Source organism: Barbus barbus, assembly GCF_936440315.1.
Source record: "Barbus barbus genome assembly, chromosome: 1".
NCBI lineage: Eukaryota > Metazoa > Chordata > Actinopteri > Cypriniformes > Cyprinidae > Barbus > Barbus barbus.
In genome coordinates this window covers 46450300-46461965 of record NC_136729.1, presented here as the reverse complement: position 1 = coordinate 46461965, position 11666 = coordinate 46450300, and the positions used below count along the sequence as shown (strand labels likewise).

General features: G+C 39.3%; 1 protein-coding gene across 2 annotated transcripts in view; it reads right to left on the bottom strand.

The window, feature by feature from the left end:
• The window catches only part of LOC306871552 (uncharacterized protein), a 24923-nt gene extending 14171 nt beyond the window's left edge, over window positions 1-10752 (bottom strand). The window contains exons 1-2 of one of the 2 annotated variants that reach the window (XM_079419585.1): window positions 10687-10752; window positions 5238-5306 (exon numbers count right to left, since the gene is read on the bottom strand). In XM_079419585.1, the coding sequence (XP_079275711.1) occupies window positions 5238-5306; window positions 10687-10747 (130 nt within the window). In that variant the 5' untranslated portion in view covers window positions 10748-10752. The remainder of the gene's footprint in view (window positions 1-5237; window positions 5307-10686) is intronic. The other variant, XM_079419586.1, reaches the window with a different exon arrangement.
• Between the last annotated feature and the right edge of the window lie 914 nt (window positions 10753-11666).

Below are 11666 nucleotides of genomic sequence, written 5' to 3'. Positions count from 1 at the left end.
TTCTACAAAGGATTGCGGTTCTTGAAACAAAGTTACTTGCTGGACTTCCAAAACAGGCGGATCACACAGCAGATGGTAATCACGGACCCCCTCAGCATGCAGCCGGTGAGTCCTGTGAATCTAGTGAATCTCAACAGTTTATTCAAAGTGTTGAAACTGATCGACAGACTAATCGATGGCACAAACAGGGAGCGAGACCCAAAGGCACTCGAGACATCAGATTGTCATGAGTATCTCGTATTGCTGCCGTAGCATCCTCTACCCCAGATACGGCTATGACAAGACTTGTAAACACTGATATTCTACAACCCCCTATACATCTTGAGAACAGATTTGAAGCATTAATGAATGTGGGTGAGGAATCCCCAAATGTGACAAAACATGGATCAAATCAGCCAGCAGCTAGCATTGCTACTAACAGGCGCTCGAAGTCGAGCAGACAGCGGCATTCAGCTCAGAGTGCAGCCGAGCCCAGGACTCTGATAGTGGGTGACTCTACTATCAGAAATATCAGTGGCAGGACTACAACTACATACTGCTTTCCTCAAGCAACCGTCTCTGATGTGAACAAGGAACTTCTGAACATTCTGATGAAGCACTAGACTGCAAATCGAGTCATCATCCATGTGGGGAAGAATGATATTCGGAAGGAGCAGTCAGAACTCCTTAAGAAGGATTTCAGTGAACTCTTTGAAACTCTTCAAAGACGAAGTTCATTCATTCATCAGTGGACCACTCCCAGCAAGGGGAACTAATATGTTTGCACGGTTGCTTGGGCTGAAAACATGGCTACAAAGAACCTGCGGTATAAAAGGAGTCAACTTTATCGACAACTTCAATCTTTTCTGGGGCCACAGACAACTGTTTAGACTGGATGGCCTCCACCCAAACAAACTTTGTGCAAGAGTGCTAAAGGACAATATCTATTTCTCCCTCCGTCATCCTTCAGTGGTGTGTGCCAATCCACTCGGCCTGAATGGCGCACACACACACCTAGACAGAATATGAGAGACCACAGGACTTCATATCAGCTTTCGAGTCATCATGTGGTTGACACATCCCACAAGGATACTGATAACACCATGCAGCCAAAACAACCACTGCTCATGGACATCCCAGCTGAGTCCTGCCCACAGAGCTCATCACATGCAGACTGTGACGTATTACAACAGCTCCTAGACTCAGCACCCAAGGACGACTTTCTGGAAAACAGTCAGGGAAGCCAGGACAACATCTCACAGCCACCGGAAACACCAGAGCCAGAGCCCATCTCACCAGACACATTATCCCTCTCTCCAGTATCTCCACTTCTAAGCTTCTCACAGAAAATGGAGGAACTGGTGTATGCTGGGACCAAACTCTCCCACTCTTTTGCTGCTCTTCTGCCCCAGATATCAACAAAAAAACGGCGGGCCCCCCAACCACCAAAGACTGCAGGCCCAGCTCACCCTCCTCCTCCTGCGAGAGCTCTCCGGCCGCTGCCATAACACCAGGGCCCAAGCCCTCCTCCATCTGGTGTAGGTGAACCAAAAACAACCGATGACAGCACTCAGTCATGTGTCGGGTCCCGGCTATATTAGCAGCAACATTCACAAATGTCTACAGAACAAGCGGGAACCCAGTGTGCCTGTAGCCTCCTCTATTTCTGTTTTATCACATGATAGAAAGCCTTCTCAAGCCGTACGGCTGACCCATCTAATCTGCGGCCTATAATGCATCAATCTAAGATTGCTGTAGAGATTAAATGTAATTCCATCAAGTTAGTATTTTTAAACATTTGCTCACTAAAAAAATTAATCATTTCTGATCAACGATTTAATAACCACAAACAACCTGGATTTTATGTTTCTAAATGAAACATGGTTAGAAGACAGCTGCAGTGCATCAGTCCTTCATGAAACAGCCCCTCCTAACTTTACATTTCTAAGTGTCTGCAGGACTGTTAGGAGAGGTGGAGGTGTAGCTGCTCTGTTTAATGTTGTACTGTTTATCAATGCAAGCAAGTGTCGTTTAGTCAGTATTTGTCGTTTGAATACCTAAGTATTGTGCTGAAAGGAGCTCCACACACTCTGTTTATCATTATTTACAGGCCTCCAAAATATTCTCCAGCCTTTGTTGATGATTTCACTGAACTGTTATCAATGATTTCCTCAGAGTTTGACTGTTTTGCTATTGCAGGGAATTTTAATATTCACATAGATAATGCAGAAATCAAAACTACAAAAGAAATGATAACTGTTTTAAACACTTTTGACCTGAGTCAGCATGTGCACGGACCCACACACAATCGTGGACACACTCTAGATTTACTCATCAGTAGAGGTCTAAACATCTCATCCATTGTTATTAAGGATGTAGCATTATCTGATCATTTCTGTATTTTCTTTGATATATTGATCTCGGTCACCACTGAATCTAGATCTGTCTCTATCAGAAAGAGATGCATTAATGAGAAGACTAGTGCGCTATTCATGAAGGCAATATCATTAACACCAAGCATTTCTGCAGACCCTGTTGATCTTCTCCTGGAGTCATTTAACTCAAAAGTTAAGAATGTTATTGATGATGTTGCAACGATAAAGGTCAGCAAGAAGACTGGCAGACAAAAATCATCTTGGAGAAAATCAACAGCAGTTCAGAGCATGAAAAGACAATGCAGAAAAGCTGAGCGGATGTGGCGGAAGACGAAACTCGAAATTCACTATAAAGACAGCCTTCATGCTTTCAATGTGGAACTAGCCACAGCTAGACAGACTTTCTTTTCAAACCTTATAAACAGTAACTTAAACAACACTCACACTCTTTTTGCCCACCCCCCCCCCCCACCCCCCCCCCCCCCCCCCCCCCCAGTCAGATTCCCAGTGAAATGCTCTCCGACAGCAAATGCAATGAGTTTGCTTCCTTCTTTTCTGAGAAGATCAATAATATCAAACAAGCAATTGATAGCAAAATTTTGGAAGAAATAGTACAGCACCTTAAATCTTCAACCTGCTATCTTGACACACTTCCCACATCATTTATCAAAAGTGTGCTTATCTGTTTGGAAGCTGATCTCTTAGAAGTGGTGAATGCCTCACTTCTTTCTGGGACTTTTCCAAACTCCCTTAAAACTGCAGTTGTTAAGCCCCTTCTGAAAAAGCGCAATCTTGATAACACCATGTTGAGCAACTATAGACCGAAATCAAATCTTCCCTTCATAGGTAAGATTATTGAAAAGGTAGTTTTTAATTAGCTGAACAACTACTTAAACTCAAATGGATACCTGGACAGTTTTCAATGTGGTTTCTGAGCGCATCAAAGCACAGAAACTGGACTCATTAAGATAATAAATGATATTCGCTTTAATTCTGATTCTGGCAAAATGTCAGTGCTGGTACTACTAGATCTTAGTGTTGCGTTTGACACTGTCGATCATAACATACTTCTAGAGAGAAGTCTTGAAGATAGGGTTTTGATTTTTCCTCCATTAAAACTTGAATGTCATGTGTCGGGTGTACATTTCTAACGGCTTGATTCTCTCAAGTCAGCACTCGATTCATCCTCGATATCAAGAACACATCCAGAAACTTTCATGCGTCCTCTTTACTTGCGTTCTTGAGAATTGGAACTGAACTTCGACGGTTAATGCTGACGTAGAACTAAAACATGAGAACACAAGGACACAAGATCGCTGAAGAACACATATTGAGAAAGTCTCCCAGTGTTTGCAGTCCTGTGCTGGGGCCCGTTTCAATAAGGAGCTTCAGCACCTTGAACTCTGAGTTGACTAACCGTGAAAGGGGAAACTTCAGAACGGCTGAACTGTATTACAGTTTTTCTGTCACCAACTTGTGCAAACTTCAAACTTCCAGGTCAAAATCAAATAGTTTAGTCAAAAACATGTTCTCTTTTGTCAGACTCAAACTTTGGCCTCAGATGATACACAAACCTGTCAAATACAGACTACTTTCCTGTCTAGACCGAGATCACTAATAGCGCAGAGCGGTAATCACTCTAATTAGTAGAGACCAGAAAGACCTATTCTTTTGTCTTAGCTTAAATATTTTAATTGTACATCACTTTGTATCATGTATATTTATTTACATTTTTGGTCTATTATGTACCATGCACCTTATGCAGAAGCTCTGAAATTGCGTTGTATCTTGTGTACAATGATAATAAACAAATGTGCTCGTAATATTTAGAGGTTTGGGCAGTTACATTTTAATTTTTTATTTTTTTTTATGGTTATGGGTTTAAAACACATTGCCCTCATGTTGTCCCAAACTCGTAAGACCTTTGTTCATCTTTTGGAAAACAAATTAAGATATTTTTGATCAAATCCGAGGGCTCTTAATGACCAACAGTAAAATACAGTAGCGTAGTAATCCCAGTCCAGATACAGCTCTGCAGAGTTCAAAAATGAGGCCGTTTTATTCCTAATAAGAATATTTATTGTTATCAGACACTTTAACATTGTAAATACACAGTTTGAACATGAACACTGCACTGTGCTTACAAACAGGTGAAGAAAACACTTTAATTATTACATTTAAATGTGTTTTACCTAAAAGTTAAATAAAAACTGTAATGTACTTAAATGTAAAAAAAAAAAAAAAACTTCACAATTAAAATGTAATGTGTTTTAACATTAATTTATTTAATTGAGTGATTCCTCTGAGTACCACACTTTGAGAATCACTGAACTGGACTATTAAAACATTTCATTTATTTTTATAAATGTTTAATTGATTTTAAAGATTAAAATAAGATTACCATTTATATCATGATTCCTGTGTAAATAATCCATGGTAATGCAATGTCCGATTTGAAAATGGTTTTCTCAGGATGAAATTTGACGTTTTAACCTTTCAAATGATATATAATATAATTTATGATGATTACTAAAACATGATAGGGAAAAAGTAAACGAAAAATATTTTTTTGTGAGAAAGGTCAGAACTTCTGTTATGATGTATATGTTTTGAGGTGCACTCTCGTCATAAATTAATCTATTACTGTTCCTACACAATTTTTAACAACAAACAGTGGCAAAAATATCTATTTAGGAGTCTTAGACCTTTCCAACGATATATAGTTAGTCATGATTAGATTAGGATTTAATCATAATATATTGAAGTAAACTTGTGACAGTTAAGGGGTTAAATAAATGTATTTCTTGTCTGAATGCTTGTCAGTATATGTGTCTGAGGTCTTCAGCTAACTGTAAATATTGATCTTAACAGCTGATTATGTACCTGGTTGTGTAGGAGCTGCAGTTGATTTAGAGCTGGTGACTGGAGACGCTGTCTTTGTTTCGGCTGGAGCTGAAGATGAATGTTCAGATACGTTATAGACTACAATCAGATTTAAATTACTGATAATTCATTGTTAATATAAATACTTTACTTGGATACTTGACAGTATATGTGACTGAGGTCTTGAGTTGATTTGTCTGTTTAACCTGACATCTCCACTCTCTGTTGTGATCTTCATTCAGGAGTGTTGTAGTCAGAGACCTGATACACTGTCCTGAGGAGGAGATCTGAAATCTGGAGTCTGTCAGATTCACACCAGCCTGATTCACCCAGATCAGATCAATACCCTCAGAACGGACCAAATAATCACAAGAGACTCGATCATAATATTGATCATAACATAACTGACAGAAGAGAGTCAGAGAGAGGCCTGGTCTGATCTCAGACTGTGAGGATGATGAAGAGACTGAAACAGAGAATCAGACAGAGATTACACGACTGATTCCAGTCTTTCAGCGACAATATTACTGTTTAATTCAACATTTAATCATAATATTCACAGAAACACTGACCATGAAGAACATGCAGATAAACATAAGCATCAGTTCCTTGTTGTACTTTATTCACATATTGTCGGCAGGTGTAAGATCCACGATCTTCTGTTGTGACTTTCTTGATGTTCAGAGAGCAGTCAGCGCCCAGACTCAGTCTCTCATGTCTCTCTATGTTATTCCTCTTTATCCCTAATTTAATCAGTTCAAGTGTCTCTGACTGTCTGTAATAGATCCATGTAGTTGCTGTGCAGCCAGGAAGAGCATTATTACAGGACAGACGCACATCTTCACCAGAACTGCAGAACACATGAGTGTCATCCACTCCACTGATACCTACAAATATCAATAATAGTAATAATATTAATGTGGGTTAATGACTCGATTATGAAATAGTTTAAATAAACTCGTTGTGTCCTGTTTTAAGCAGGAAATGAACCAAGCTGTAACGTGTTGGTTTCTGTTTAGTTCCTGTTTGCCCTTATTTGGTATTTCCTGTCTTAGTTTAGTTAATCTTCCTTCATTTAGATCACCTGTATTAATCATCTTGTTTGCTCCTTTGTTCCTTTTCCTTTATAAGCGACCAACGCAGGACAGCCGTCTGTGGCCAACGCAACGCAGTCTGAGCATATTGAAGCCCACCAGAGAACTGCAAGTGCCCCCCAGTGCCTGCTCCAGAGCCCTCCTTTGAATCCGCTGGTCCCGTCCAGCTCTCTAGTGCCTGCTCCTTCCAGAGCACCTCCAAGTGACCGCGCATCCAGAGAGGAGCTTCCCCAAAACTTTTGTTTTTGGGGGGGGTATATAACCCTGGTTGGACTACCATACACAGTAAAATCGTCAGTGTTAATTAAGCAGTGTTACTCTCCGTTTACTCTTAAGGAGTTAATTTAACAACAAATAGTGAAAAATGCCTCTAGTGTTGGTGAAAATGATCAGAGTTGAATTTTGCATTGTTAACTTTACTCTGTTAAGCCCCTCAACCTACCCCCGAAGACCCCAGCACTAGTCATCGCCATTTTCTTCTGCCTTGCGCCAAAAGGTAAGCTCTTTTAATTAATTTGTTAAAACACAAGTTTAATGAGGTTAATAATTGTGCTACTATTAATGCATAAGTTGTAGTTATTTATTAACTTTGTGTAATTTGATTGGTTTAAACTCGGAAATATCGAATAGGTATTGAATAGGCAAGTCAGTATGTTGGAGAAATGTGCTTTTTCATCTCAATGTGGTTAATGATAAAGTTTATATGATGTCAGTAATTTTACTTAATTAGATTTTCAGCTGTATTTAGCTTTGGTATACCCGCTTCATTTGTTAAGCTGACATTTTTATGTATTGGACGGTCGAAATCTTCTAGTTAGGGCCCAATTATATATAACTCCGACCTCCGTTTATACTCATCTCACTGTTCAGCTCACGAAACACTAAATGTGTCCAACGACATTAAGACATTGTAATTGTTGCTTGTTTATAAAGAGTGACTGTTATTGGCATGATATAGCACATATTGCAGAACTAACGTATTATCTTTCTCCTGTTTATAAGTAACAAGCTTCTCCTGTGCAGTCAATGAGTCCCTGTCTTCATCCTTTGACTCCAGGACACACTCGTCATTGAAGAAAGGTCTTCCAGTAAAGGAATGAGATTAGATGATGGAGCTAAAAGCTGGGCAAGAAGTTATTACTTATGCATTTGGGGGACTGTTAAACTCATAAATCTTCTTAAAAACACAACATTAATTTGATCTCTATAAGGTAAAGGTATTTAAAATTAAGTATTATTTGAAGTAGTACTTTTTTTGTTTATATACCATAATTATGTTTTTGCTTTGCTTTTTGCTTAATAAGCTGGCCTGATCGATGAAAAAAGAAAGTGTCAGTATTCTGACATTAAAGAAAAGAATAGGAAATATTTCATATGAATAACTGTGCATATATGATATAATTTTTATGTTTAAAAATAATATTTTTTTTGCAGTGCATAACCACCAAGGAAGGTGAACGAAAACTGTGCCTTTGTTCCTGTACCTTCTTCAAAAATGGCTACGTAAGTTATTTTTATTTTAGTTTTAATGCATTTTTGACAACTTTTAAATGTTTTGATCACATGCCCATAATACAGGTGTATTTTTCTCTTGGATTTTAAAACACATTTTCTCCTCCTTTTTCTGTATTTTTGTCTTTCTAAGAAGCACCAGAATCATAACTATACAGAGAGGCATTTCTAAAGAACGAGGAATATCATTTGAAGATACAAAATGAAAAGAGAAATCTCATTGTGCCACTTTTCACAGCAGTTTTGTAGCCATCGAGTTGCTTTAACTGTGACTAAGGATTGACTTCGTATAGTATTCTTTAAGCAGTGTTGATGATCTTATAATGCTTTGCTGTTTGTGTCTTGTCAAGGCCAGAAGAGACAAGGAAAGGTGTCTACGTCTCAAGTAGGGATATCTTCTAAAAGGTTTGTTTTTAATTATTTTTGTTATTATTTTTTGTAGTTTTTTATTATTTAACACATCAGTGATAGTCCTCTGCAATTTGCTTGTTTTTTCCAGAGTGGAACAAGCATTGAGGAGCATATTCAAGACATCGCTGGAAGTGCTCAGCCCTGCCTCCTGGCTCTGGGAAGAATTATTCAGTTCACCAGTACTTCAGTTTTGATCAGCATGCCCTTCCATGCAAGTTGTGACGAGTCGGCTGCCTCCCCCCTTTCTATCATCACCACCCCGTCCCGTATTCGCCGCCCTTCACCAGGCTCCCGACGGGAGTGGGTGTGTGAGAGAGGAGGGGCGCTGGATAGCCAGGGCTGGCGGCGTGTGATGAGGCGCACCTGACGTGAATAGAGCCTCATCACCGCCGCTGTTTAAACGCCTAGCGCGCCTCTCCTCGGGAGACCGGTCTCTTCCCCGTGCATGCACGCTGGTGTCCTCGTGGGTCCAGGAAGGGTGCGTCGAGGAGGACTGCCGCACCCGTTAGACGGCTGACGGGCCAGGATGCCGGGCCGTCGAATCCCCCAGAAGCTCCGGGAACCCAGGAGATGGAAGAAGCCGCGCAAGAGCTGCCGCCGCCACTCGCTCCCGGCCCCGAGAGGGCAGCGCGTGCGGCCACCGGACTCCGCCCCTTCCCTGGACCCTTCCCTTCTGAACACTACCCTCCTTCACTAGCCCCGCGGCACAACGAGGACACCAGTTTCCCCGTTTATTTGGACACTTTTCCCCTTTGGACACTTTATTTTCCCTTTTTATTGTTTAATAAAAACCTCTCCGAGGCTTGACGCCACACCCACTGTGTCTGTCGTTTTGCTCCTCCCGCCACAAAGTCAATCTCTTCTCTTAATGCCTTTGACGAACTGTTTAATGGGGTTAATTTACCCAAAAATGAAAATTGTCATTTACTCACTCTCATGTCGTTCCAAACCTGTAAGACTTTCGTTCATCTTCAAAACACCAATGAAGATATTTTAATGAAATCTGAGAGCTTTCTGTCCTTACATTGAGAGTCCACGCAACTAGCACATTCAAGGCCCAGAAAGGTAGTAATGACATCATTAAAGTAATCCATGTGACTCCACTGGTTTAACCTTAATTTTATGCATGCATTCACAAAATGTCTGCTTTAATTTCAAACAAAACCCTCATCTGTCGTCGTGCTCTCGTGTACGCTTGTCAGGGATTAATATTTTCATAAATTGGTAAAGTTATCTTTTTTTTTTTTTTTTTTTTTTCCTTCGCGCAAAGAAAGCACTCGTGTTGCTAAATAAAACTGAAGTTAAATCACGGGTCTCACGGGTTAATTTAATGATGTCTTTAACACCTTTCTGGGCCTTGAAAGATGTAGTTATAGGCTGTCGATGAAAGGATAGAAGTCTGACAGATTTCATTACAAATATTTTAATTTGTGTTCAGAATATGAACAAAAGTCTTATAGGTTTGGAATGACATGAGGGTGAGTAATTAATGAGAATTCTAATTTTTGGTGAACAAACTTCTTAAGGCACTTTGTTTTTGGCACCACATATAACCCTATTCTACACAAGATGTACAGTTTCATTCAGACCACTGTGTTCAACAGATGTTGGCAAAGTGAAGGTCCTTGTATTGCTGAGGTTAGAGCAAGGCTGCTTAGGTGGCTCAACAGCTTCTGTACTGAATATAGTGATGTATTGTCATTTCATGCAGGTGTGATGTATTTTTGTGCATGTAATTGTGTGTTTCTTGAGCATGACAGCATTGTAATGTTTTAAATCTGACGTCGTTGATCTTGTTTTTTGTTGTGTTTTTAAAACACCAGATGGGATTTAAAATTAGAGAATTTTTCACTATTATAAATGTAAATGAATTCTACATAAGTGAAATATTGACACTAATTAGAGTAAATTTTCCTGCAAGTTAAACTCTGGAAACACAGAACAGAGTTAATTGCCCCTGGTGTTAAACTCTGGTAACACTATTCAGTGAGCAGTGTTAATTTTTTACTCAAAATAGAGTTGATTTAACACTATGACGAGAGTCAATTATCACCAATTCTGAGTGGGACCAAATGCACTCAGGCCGCGTCTTATAGAGTTCATTTAACACTGCAAAATTTACTGTGTAGTGGCCAAGGGGAAGGTAATATGGCCGTAAACATTTCTTTTGTTTTGCCATGTAGCTTCCACATTTGTTGTAAGATGCACGTTTTTTTTTATCACTAAATTCAAGAAATTACAGGAAATGTTCGGTTGCAAAAATCATTTTGAATGCAGATCCATATTGTGAGATGATAAGTTACAGTAAAAACTAACGTTTTTTGTTACAATTGTGCTTCATAATATGAATGAACTAAAATTAATTTTAATTGGCGATCTTCATTATACAGGTCTTTTATAGAGTATTATAGATCATAAACAGATGTCTTTACCTGTGAGAAGTGCAGAGAGAAGGATCAGTCCCAGCAGACACATGTGACTCTTATCAGACATTTTCTGTTTCTGTCCGTCTTTCTTTTCAGTCTATATTTACATCTCTTCATTTAAACATCTTCAGCTCCTCCTGTGGGTGTTAACTTCCTCTGATCTCACCAACTGACCGTTTAGCTGCATTTCACTCACACGATATGTGTGATAAAGAAGTATCTATAAATATAGCCATCTTTCTGAGTATAATCTGCAAAAAAAAAAAAAAAACTAAAACCAGCCTAAGCTGGTTGGCTGGTCATCAGGCTGGTTTTACTCCCTGACGCGTTCTGCAGCGGTCAATAACTATTAACCAGCATTCAGTGGGGGAATCTCCAATAGAAACACTGCTATTTTCAGAAGTGCACTGAAATAAATTGATACAGTATAACTGTATCTATTAAAATCAAACATGCTGTTAACACATTAACTTCAATAACTCAACCATCCACCAGCTCTCAAAAATATAAGATGACTACAAAAACATTCAAGTTCAATTTTCTCATCAGCAATATTTTTGTCTATTAATCAACTTCAAAAGTTGCCTTAGGTTGTTTATTTGTTTGTTTCCCCCCTAATCACTAATGGTCTTTTGTCCTCTTTATTTTGTGGCATGCTAGTTCTAGGTGTTTAAGCTGTGAGCTGAAGATACACAACGCATTACTACAGAGAGTGAGATCTCCGTTAGTTTGCCCACACCTGCTCAACCCACAGTTCATCATCTCTGAAGCCAGTTTATTCTGATGGCTGTGAATTCTCACACATTATGATGCCATTTCCTCTTTAAGTGCTTTTCCTTTCATATTGCTATAGTTGCTACAAACCATTTACGACTGTTAGTTAAAATGGTGCAATGTATAAATGTTTAGTTCAAGTTAGATCCAACAAAGCTAAAATGCTCAAATGAGTTAATTCAGGTTTGTTTATTAGAGTTGGAGCTAAACTC